The 11,371-nt window shown below is 43.4% G+C and overlaps 1 protein-coding gene across 1 annotated transcript; it reads right to left on the bottom strand.

Annotated features, from left to right (window-relative positions):
* Positions 1–538: 538 nt before the first annotated feature.
* GAB3 (GRB2-associated binding protein 3) lies at positions 539–11,111 on the bottom strand (the record flags this gene model as incomplete). The annotated part of the gene is made up of 8 exons (XM_009872025.1): positions 539–636; positions 1,643–1,756; positions 2,998–3,100; positions 4,774–4,855; positions 6,040–6,295; positions 7,423–7,478; positions 9,967–10,445; positions 10,898–11,111. Coding segments are annotated over 8 exons (1,402 nt in total), but the record flags the coding sequence as incomplete, so codon positions are not given.
* Between the last annotated feature and the right edge of the window lie 260 nt (positions 11,112–11,371).

Below are 11,371 nucleotides of genomic sequence, written 5' to 3'. Positions count from 1 at the left end.
CAGGGGGAAAACATTTTCAAAAATTCTCTTTGCTTAAGCACTATATATTCAAAACAATCCTTTTTATTTTTTCAGTATTTTAGCCCTTAGTTGGTTAGTCACTAATATCTGTCAGATGCCTGCTGCCATAAAAGCACTCTGAGCACCTGCAATGTTTGTAGGAATATAAAAAAATAGCTTTAGGAACTAGGACTTACACAACACAGGGAGAAGGAAGGACTAACTAGATTAATGCAATATGTAGTGGATTGGTTAACACGAAAGTGTATGAGTCGTCGCAGAATCATGCCAGAAAATGGTACCATGTAGCTTACTGGTAAGGGCAGTAAAAAAGGTAATGCATTAATCATCAGTGAACCACTCAGGCATTCAACACACTATTTCTAGCTGAAATCAGAGATTTCAATTTAAAATGCCATTCCTCTATAGACTTACAATTCTCTCTGCCTTTGAACTCTACTGTGATGGCTGCTTCATTAACATTGTGGTTCCAGTGCAAAAAAAGAAAATCCTCCAGGTCCCAAATCTTTCTTTATACTTTTGATTGCTTTCCTGCTTAGTGTTCTGTAAAGCTTGAGTCTTCTGTTCATCTACCTGGACATAGTCCACTCTCTGCTCCTCAGAGAGAAAAGGTTTCTGTGAGAGAGAGAGAGAAAAAATCCAACATATTAATTTTAAGGTTGAAAAGAGATGCTAGTGAAAGTTGGCATGATTTTCTGTTTTCCCTTTCTCTGAAAGGGAAAACAGTGAAGCAATTCCCTGATTGCTTCACTTCACCTTGAACAGTGACATCAGCTGACAAAAGCATCGCTTTACAGCTTTTCTAAGCTATAATTATCCATCTGTCACCCTGTCACTCAACAGCAACGTGAGTGAGAGCAACGTGCTGTTCTGGCCATTTCCACGCGGATAAACATTCTCTTCTCATATGAGTGATCCTGCTGCAAGGATAAACTAACTGCATTTTAGCTACAGGGAGGGTTTAAATAAGAAAGCTTAAGAGTCTGGAGTATTTTTCATCCAGAAATATTAGCTCTTGGGAAAAATGATACACGGACATAAAATGACCCAAACTGACAACAGTTCATTGCTTTGCGGTGGTACCTACCCAACACCTAGTCAGGTTGTAAGTTCTTTGGAAAAAGAATGCATTTTATCAGCATTGCTAAGGAAACTGAAATACTTTTAGTGATGCAAGAATAAAGGTGCACATCTTGCCATGTTACAAGAGATAGTACAGTTTTATCCCATGAGTTTATCATGGGCTGTAAATGTGTTACTCTAAAGAGATTTGAGGGAAAACTAGCAGGAAAGGGTTTGTGGAAACTTGGTGAAAATGAAAGAGCAGGCAGAGATCCTGCAAGCAACAAAAAGCTTGCCCACAAACCCTCAAAGCTGCACATCTCAGCATAGCCTTTAGCCCTCTTCAGATCTCATATTAATGGTATCCCTATGAGTCACACTAAGGACACCTTGTCATCAGCCTAATAATGCTTTTATTACATTAATTTTGAGCCTGCCACAAACACAGACAGCTGGAAACACAACTGGCTTCATCATGATACTTATGGCACTCTTGGTCTTGTTTTCCTCCCAGCAGACAAAAAATAGGAGGCTGTTGGGTTTCACAGTTAGCTCATACCTTCTGTACAGGGGATGGGGAAGCAGAATTAAAATCCAGTGCTAAGTAATCAAGGTTAGATTTCCTTGTCCATGGAAAAGCACCATTGCATGGAGATGTTGCCTGTCTGTGTTCCTGTTGTGAAAAAAGAGAAACTTTTAATGGTCTTAAAACATGATCCTAAACGGAAGACTAAAACTGTGAAGTGGGAAACTTGTCCAATAGAATGTGAGAATGAAGGATCAACACTCAGGAATTTTCTATGCCAAGGGTGCGTTTGGTGAATCACCATAGGATAACTGATTAATTGTGGGATAACATAAAGAAACTGTGATAGCCTTTTTCTCCTGGTAATTATGGCAAAACAAGCACATCAGACTAATTTTCAGTCAGTGTAATCAGGAAAGACTTGTCCCCTGCTTCTCAACCCAGGCTCTTGGAAAACTCAGATTTACAGAGGTGCCCTCTTAACCATCATTGTTCTATGAATTTGATGAAATGATGATAATTCTGTTCAAATCAAGCAACTGAAAATTAATCTCGGGGAAATCACAGATGACCAGAAATGTATGGAAGATTTTATTGGACTAGAAAAATCAAATGAGGAGTAGTTACAACTGGAACTGCCCTCCTGAGCAGACTTTTTTCTAGCAGAGGTGTGGGTTAAAATTTGAGACTATGGTTCATGGAAATTGTGGTCAGTTTTGCGACGTATTTCTACAGCCATTGCCATCAGGCTTTGACTACAGAGAGATCATCTGTAGAGATTAACTCAGATCAAGGCAATCGATATCCATTTCCACCCAAAAAAAAGGAAACTGAGATTCTGGTCTTCTGCAAGATATGGCTAATAGAGTGAATGAAGAAAAGGTAGCCACAAAGTCAGATATTCTTCTTCCATAGGATGGGAAGTGGGATTAGTGCCACCAGCCAAAGCAGGAGCAATAAGAGACTTTAATAGGAGTTCTGTTTCTGCACAATATTTAGTGTGTTTCTTTAGGAAGCGCACTAATGACTTTGTCCTTTCCTAGGAGATTTTGCAGGGCACACTTTAAAAAGGTGACAAGATTTAATTTTCTTTGCCTTAATGAGTTCTCATGTAAACATGTCTGATCCTTGTGATCTCTTGGAACTGCTCAGCAACATTCGTGGGTGAACAGCTGAGTTCTGCAGAGGAGAAGAAGGGCTTCCCTTATCTCTCTGTAAATTAGTCCCAGTGTCTTTGGTTTAAAACTGTTCCATCATTTTTAAAAAAAACCAGAAGGCAAAGGACAAATCTCCTCAACACTTTTTCTTAGAAAACAAACTTCTACATTCTCCATCAATGTGACAGAGCAGAATAAAGCAAAGGATGGCTGTGTGAAAATGAAGATTACCATATGAATGTAACTTTCTTCCTCTTCTCCGGAAACTGAATTGGCAAATATTCTTGCTGAATTAATACCGTCTCTTTCTGGTGAGATAAAGCTCATTCGATTGCTATGAAGGAAAACACAGGAGAGGTTAAGGAAGCATCTTACAGATGCTCTGAAATGAAGCCAAAGCCTGACGCAGTCCGTATGGTGAATAAACTCACACTGATGCTGCAGGTTTTATGGCAAGGATGTCCAAAACCACTCCTTAGTTGTAGAAAAAGGGTGCTATATGGCTATGAATTTTTTTGTTGATTTAAGTTTGTCATCCCTGATACAACAGAAAATATAAAATGCTGGAGCAATTCTCCAACAAGGCGCACAGAGATATAGGTCATTCATTCAGGTAATATATGCTGATGGAGCAGTTATTTAGTTGTGCAGGTATCTGCATTTTAGAGACAGATGTGAATTAATCAGCTACTGGAGGTGCATGCAGAGGAGCTTGTCTGGCTTTGAACACAATGTAAACACATGCTATCTGTGCTATGGAAATGGCTGCGACAGCCCTTTTACAAGGAAATCTCTTCCACTAACACTAACACTAAAACTGCCAGAAGTATATCATGAGTAAATTATTGCAGGTACTGAAATAGTAGGTATTGCTAGCACAATGCTGAAATAGTAGGTATTGCTAGCACAATGAGGTTAATTATTGGGAAATTAGATCGACACTTTGTGCAGCATGAACAGCACGATTCCTTTTGCTTTATTAATTCCAGACATCTTTTTTAGTTTTGTTAATGTGAAATATGCAAACTCCCTCTGAGACCGTTATGCTTCAGGACTCTGCACTGTGTCATCACTAATTAACCGGAGCATTCTGGCAGGGATGCTGGGGAGGGAGGCTACTGCGTTTCCTTAACAGACAGCATGCAGCAAGAAGGGCCAAAGGCCTCAACCAGCTTTGGACTGTACAGCTGAGGGGTCTGCCTATCTCACATCCCTTTTGTCCTCCAAATAACTATCAGAGGCAAGGGAGTGGAAATGCCCTGTTTGGCACTCATGCTAGTGAAAAACTGTATTTTCCAGAGTGCCCAGGGTATGCAGATAAGGTTGGTGGGAATTCCTGGCTTTCACATGCACACTCTAGCACAACTGGGTTTGCGGTCAGTCTTCCCCTGTAGTGCCAAGATCCTCCCAGTCAGCAGGCTGTAGTACTTCCCTGCTCATAAGTTCTCTGAAGATAAGTCTTTCACCGCCCTTGTGGCCCAACAGTACCATCTGTTCATATTACTAGGGCTTTGAGACCAAAAGAATTTCTTTTACCCCACACCTAATTTCCAGTGAAAAATGGTCACACCAACAGGTAAGTCTGAATTGCTGTGTGGCAGTGCACACGTTTGCAAGTCAGGCAGTTCTGTATCTTGTCAGGTTCTCCTCTGCTGTATTAATCTTCATAAACAAAAATGGCTCTACCACTTTAAAAAATAATATTATGTCATGCAAAGGTTTTAGCTATTGCAGCAGCCACCACAGCTCCAGTCTTTTCAAAAGGAACCTTCAAAACAAACTGAGCATCACTGTGTGATGCTGAATATACTGGAGTTCCCCATTGTGAAGGGGAGCCTTGCTTTTTAGAGACAGCAAAATCCTGGAGGATGCTGGAAGGAGCCCTGGGGAATTTCTGTGGACTTTGCCAAGAAATTGTTTCTTAGGGGATGTGATAAGTTATTTTTAACTCCATTCCACAATGTTAATGATTGAAAGATTGGAACGGTAGGTTTCTTGTTGACTTACTAAGGCACAGTCCACATCCTGGTCACGGCAGCATGCTCCCGAATTGTGGAGAGGTTCCTCAAGTCCAGAGGAGGTGGCCGTGCTGCAAGTAGATATAAAAGGAACTACATTTCTAATAGCAGAGCTAATGAAAAGTACGGTTTAGACAAATGCAGGCTTCTATTAACAGCAAGAAACTAACAGAGTATCCGAGTATTTAACAGAACATAACTGATATAACCAAGTCAGAAACCAGTAAAAAATGACTACTTCAGTCAGCACTGGAAAGCAAAGTCCCTCATTTACCCTAAAATAACAGAATCACAGAATGTTAGGGCTTGGAAGGGACCTCAAAAGATCATCTAGTCCAACCATAAGGAGCATAAGGAGATCAAATGCTCCACAAGATCTGTATGCTTGCCTCAGATCTGCTCTGCATATGCTGCCTTCAGGAGGAAAGACCAGTTCAACCTACAGGTTAAAACAGGCTTTGGGCTCTCTTCTAGACAAAAATGTCCTACACACGGAGATGAAGATCATTCCTCTCACCAGTCAATGTATATTTTCCACTCTGTTCTCAAAAACCTCTAAGAAAGGATTTCTGTCCCCACTTCACAGTACCATTCCTAGAACTAATTTCTGAATAGCCTTGTGGCTTTGCAGCCCAAAGAACTTTAATATAGGCTAGGTTCAGGCAATTTCATCACTGTAAAGCTGAATTTTGTCCCCAGTGTGTCCTCTAGAAATGCATCGCAGATTTTGGAAATGCCATGGAAAGCAGGATTGGAAAATTAGCAGCAGTAAAAACATCTGCAGGACATTCCCAGTTACACCAAGACAGCTGCATCTACCCAACAGAGGTTTAACCAACAGCCCACACATCAAGTCTTAAGTATTTGAATGTTTGGATGTCCTGTTCCTGGAAGATCAGAGAGCCGGTGAGACAGCAGTACACATGCTTCAGAGCTGCAGGATTTAGTCTGCTGTCTCCAAAGCTATGTCTGTTTGGTCATCTGCAGCCCGAGTGGATCTGAAGCCATGCACCATGCTAATGCAGCCAACAAAAAAGACTGCAAAAGTAGGCATGGATGTTCTTCGTCTCCTCACAAACAACCCCTCAGACACATCCTGTGTTACAGTACTATAAGCCACTTACATAGAAATTCAATCCCTCTTCTAGAGCAGGAAGCACTTTAAAATGTGCTAAGGACACTATCAGACAAGGTCACCTGTGTCCCCACTATGAAGACCCTCTGGATGCCAATTGCACTTTAGGTCCGGACTTACATTTCCTACGAGGCTTGAGGTCTCGGTTCACAGGAGGGGGCTCCAGGTCCAAGGGAAATTCAGGTAATGGGCTGGTGAGTTTTTCAGTGCTGACGACAGGGAAGGTAAATGTGGCTGAGCTGGGGCTCATGGGGATGTAGCCATCAGGTGAACAGTCAGAGCCAGGCACAGAGGGACAGGTGCTGGGGCGCATGGGCACGTAGCTGTCCTCTGTGTTGTCCAAAGCAGTCGGGTAGAGTGGGGAGAACCGACAAGGCTTCAGAAGCAAAGGAGGAAAATAGAAATAGGTCAATAAATGAATAGTTAACCTCCTGCAAGCCAGGAGGTGCTTGGAAGCTGGGAACAGATCTGAGCCAGGCCAGCAGAGTCCTGATGTGACCTGAGAGATGCAAGCTGGAAAGACATAAGACAAATGCATGAGTTCAGAGTCACACTCCTGTTTTGGAGAAGTCTACTTCTGAGCTTCACAAGTCACCACTGGAATCTAGGACCAAACTGATTGGTGACTTAAGCAGGTTAAATCCTTCAACTTCAGTGAGGCTGCACTTGCCTCCCTCAGCAGCAATTCTGACCTATAAAATGAAAGAGCGTTCTTCATACAAGAAAAAAGTCTGAAAGGAAAACAACTGATGGACTAGATTTTTGCAAGTGTAGAAGCTGAGGGAGCAGACACACAGAGCCACAAGTTGCTTCTGATAGCTGAGAATAAACACTAGAAATTCATTTCATGTAGGTTAGCGCTGGCTGAGTGATGAGGACTGATTACAAGCCTTGCAGACTTTCAAAGGGGAGAAAAATGTAAGTTGCCCACCACCAGAGCTTACATACAAGCAGCAAAGGATCTTCCACACAGAGGACAGTAGCCAGCACCAGGCAGAAGACTGTCTGTGTGATGTGTAATGGTGCTACATATTATAACCATGTCTGTCAAAGTCTGAGTCAGGAAGTTTCAGACTGACAAAGCCCTGAATCACAGTGCTGTGAAAGCAGAGACTTTCTTATGTCCAAAAGAGGAGATATTCCTCAGGATCATGAAGTGATAGGCTTCTTTAGACCCTTTTTTCAAGAGATAAGCAATTTTCTCAGGTGCTCTTTGTCAACAGCTTAATTCTCAAAGCTACTAGTATCCTTTTTCACAATGGAGCTGGCTCCATCTGCTTTAAAAAGAGGGTGCTCGGTGTTGTGGCCACCCCCTCCCTCAAAGGCTTCCTGCAGCTGTGAAGCAGCAGCACAGAAGTTGCCCAAAGCTAAGTGCTGCTTTCATTTTGTTATTTCTCTGCTGATCACAGGAGAGGAATTACTGAATATCAGGATGTAAAATGATTCACTTTATGAAGTTTATCCTGTGATAGTGTTTTAAATTTATGCAAGCAGAGTACTTACCAAATTCAAGCTAAGCCTCTTATCCCGACTTCTTAAGGAACTGCCTTCCATGTCTGCTGTAAAGAAAAAAAAAGTGATTAAAAATGTGATAAGGCAGTGTAACTTCATAAAAATAATTCTGGAGTAAAGCATATGACTCTAAAATAAGATTCCATAATTCTGAGTACTTATCCTAAATGAGGAAATCCAATGACACTTAAGGCCAGAACTAACTCAGGAGAATTTCAAAAGTAATTACATCTATTTTAAGTACGATGAAACCAAGGAACGTGTTCCTGTATAATCCAGCTGTAACTTATGCTTCCTGTAACATAAGGAACTGGTGAGAAAGACTGATATAGTGTGGAGAGCAAGCAACTGAGCAAAAATTTAAACCCAGGTCCTGCTCTTGTCCCAGTCTTGAAAATTATATAAAAAAGGACTGTAGGAAATAACAATCCATTATTGTTTGGAAAGTTATTTAGGAGCCTTGTACATAAGGTGCCTGAAAAGCACATGTTACTGTACATAGAGTACATGGGAGAATCTAATGGTAGGAGAGAAATTCTTCTCTTTGGCACCCACAAATTCTGATGTGGTGCAAATGACTCAAGCTGATGGGGAACAAATAGCCAGAGAAAAGGTCACCAGTCACAGTGCCCCCTTGTGCAGGCCTGTCTGGGGTGTAGGTCAATTTTATTTTTGAAGCAAATTGCAAAAAAAATTAAATCCAGCATTCAGTGCACTGAAGATCAGTAGTGAGAGATCCTTTAGAGCTACCATCCTTTTCTGGAAAATGGTTTTCTGTGCAGAAAATGGCTTTTGTGTGGGAATGCCTTAAAAACTTGCAACCATGTTAATCCAGTCCCTGCTCTCACGGAAGAGATGTCAATGCTGCAGTACAACTGGCAGTCTTTGTGTTGGTAGTGGCATAAATGGCAAAAGTGTTAAAAAGAACAAAGCAATACTGTTAGTGAGGATATATGTTCAGATAGACACAGTCACTATCCTGCGACAGCTGCATTAATTTATTATTTTGGCAAAAAAGCACTCAGGCACAACACGTCTGGCAGATGCCAGGGTACAGGTGTCTTACACATGTACAGCTCCTTCCTCTTCATGGCATTGCAACCAGCTTCCTCTGCCTTTGCACTGGTTTAACTGCATCTGTTGGGTTTTTACAGGTTGCCAAGGGCAAAATATGAAGTAAATAATTCAAGTGGGCTCACTTCAGGAGTTGGTGAGGAACAGCTGCTTTTTCCCCTGATTCTTGCTCCAATCTTTCTTGTTAAAGACATTTTAATTCAGAGCTTAACCTTTCAAATATTTTCAGCTACACTTAGGGTAAGAAAAAAACAGCAGTACTTACTAATTCATTGCTGCCCCCTGTCAGGCAGAGATAACCTTGCAGCACAGTAGCAGAACATGACATTTTGCCACTTAATCCTCTTAAAAACATTTAGGTGTAAATTGGGTTGAAGGAACATTAACTGTCTCAAGTGTGCTGGTGGCACTGGAGCAGCACATGCACAGAAGCAAGAGCATCACCTTTCAAAGAGCAACCAAATATAACTGGTAATCAGGAATACCAGTTTCACTTATGGGTCTTTCTCCAGAAACCTTCTGAGAATTGTCTGTACCTTGATAAACAGGCTGGACAGAGGTCTCAAAAGCTAATGGCCCCAAACACTGGTTGCTCATTCAAACTACAGAAGTCTAAAGGATGTTTGTCCTTAAAATCCTGCATTTTCTTCCTCATCAGAAATGACATGTCATTGCAAAATACTCGATGATTTCTATCCAGGCATTCCAGCTGCCTCCCTCTGTTCTGTGGCTCCACAAAATAAAACTTTCTCATACTGCCTATTTTTGATGTTCTGGAATTTTGATTGTTATTTCTGTTTGCGATGATTGTGTTTCAAGAACAAGCGGGAAAGTCACCTTGGCTCAGAGAAGAATTTGCTTTGCAGCAGGTCTGCAGCAGGATTTCAGGCTATCCTGAAGGCTAGACTGAAATGCAAGGACAGAGTGGGATTTGCTCAAGGACACGGGGAGTCCCTGGTTCAACTGGGATTACCTCCCATCCTCAGTATCTTTTTGGCTTCCTGTTCTTTACTCTAAGCTGCAAAAAGATAGGCTTCTGTTATGAAAAAGGACTAGATGGAGGAAAACAGCACAACTAGAAAGGCATTTCCTATGTGCAAGTCCACATTTTGACCTGCATAGAGAGTATGGCATTGCTCAACTCAGCTGCTGCCTGGCTTTTAATTTTTGGTTTTCTACTGCTTTCTTTTTTCAGAGGCATCCTGAAGATATCACAGCCCAATTGCTGCCTTGGTGTGCACACTGAGGGGCTTTTATACAGGAGCTGAACAGGAGGGACAGGTCTGAATCCTGATCACTAACTAATTTGAAACAGGCATTTCAGGTTGCTCTGGGTAGTGTGTGATTTTGCAGTGGGGAGGACAGGGAGGCACAAATGGAAGTGGGCACCAGCTCTGCCCTCGTGGGCAGCTCCATTCCTTGCACTGGTCGTGCTTTGCTGGCTCTCAGAAATGCACTCACCTTTCCAGTTCCTCACGTTGTCTAAGCTGGACAAGGAGATCCTCCTGGGCACCAGAGCAACCTGAGCCTGGCACATCCCTGTGTATCCATTCTGAGGGGCCCCACTGCCCACCTCATCCCCTCTCCTGTCTGAGAAGTGCGTTGGCTTGGGCGGCCGTGGTGGGGGTGTGTTGGACAGGATGTCCAGCTGGGTTATACTGTATGGTAGTGTGTTTTGGCTCTTGTCAGTCTGAAAGGTTGGTGTCTGCGGTGTCCCAAGCAGTGGAGAAGAGGAGGAAATGTCACTGGGTGGTCCACTAATGTCTGTGTTCCTGGACACAGTGCTGGGATTTGCCAAAGTGGGTCCATCTTGGTGCACAGTGCCAGTGCTGGATGGCTGTACAGGGCACAAGGAGGGCTGGGACTGCAAGGATTCAAGAAATACATCGTCCAGTGAGGTTTGCTCCAGAGATTTGTCTGAATTGGACCAGCTGTCACACCTGCAAAGAGAGAGTCAAGACCTGCTCTTTTCTTTTCACCTGCTTGCAAGTGAGCAAGTGCGCAACAAAAAACAAACAAACAAGCCCACAGTTTGTGACAAAATCTGTCCCTTCCCTATGACTGTGGAAGGATTCCCTGAGCTGGGCTGGAGGACAAGGCACTTAGTGGACCACCTTGGGCAGCAGCAGGCAGAAAGGGCATCTGGAAGGAGACTGTGACATCCCCAGCCACCCACCCTGAAAAGGAACAGGACCAACATATGACACTCAACTGCTAATCGGTAGTATGAAAAGCCCCTGTAAATTGGTTTAAGCTGATGGTCTCCTGTTGAGCTTGGGAGCCTGCCCTGAGAAGCTGGGCTCAAGGACCAGTTTGTCCCAGTTTCCCAGGGCATCACTGAGGAGGCAGAGAGTAGATCTGGCTCAATGCACCTGGCCAGCCCCAGACCTACCTGTTGTGGCTGAGTTTGCCCGACTCGCAGTTGGAGAGGAAGAGGTAGTCGGGGAGGAAGACCGATCCTGACTCGCTGGGGGTCTCCTCTGCAGCAGACATGTCCGCAGCAGTGTGGTCAACCAAGGAGGGATCAGCGATGTGGGAGGTGTGGGTAGAGGCAGCTGGCGATGGCTGCAGGGACGAGGTTGTGTGAGAAAGGCTCTCCACCGAACCTGCAATGGAAATGAATGGCCCTAGCTGAGGGATGGCTCTGACTCACGCTGGAACACTGCCTCTCCCGGCCATTGCCACCTTGCTGTTGTAGTAGGGATGTTTTGCCCTGGAGCAGTAGTGGGCCAAGGCAAAAACTGATTCTAGGGAGAGGAAAGCGTGATTTTGGAGCTGTTCTCCCTGCCCAGGCTGGACCAGTCAGATGCCAAATCAAGGGGCTGCAGGAGATGTAGGACCCCAGGAGCAAGGGGACTCCCGGCAA

This window comes from Apaloderma vittatum, unplaced genomic scaffold, assembly GCF_000703405.1.
Source record: "Apaloderma vittatum isolate BGI_N311 unplaced genomic scaffold, ASM70340v1 scaffold4776, whole genome shotgun sequence".
Classification (NCBI taxonomy): Eukaryota; Metazoa; Chordata; class Aves; order Trogoniformes; family Trogonidae; genus Apaloderma; species Apaloderma vittatum.
This window is presented reverse-complemented; position numbering and strand designations above follow the sequence as displayed.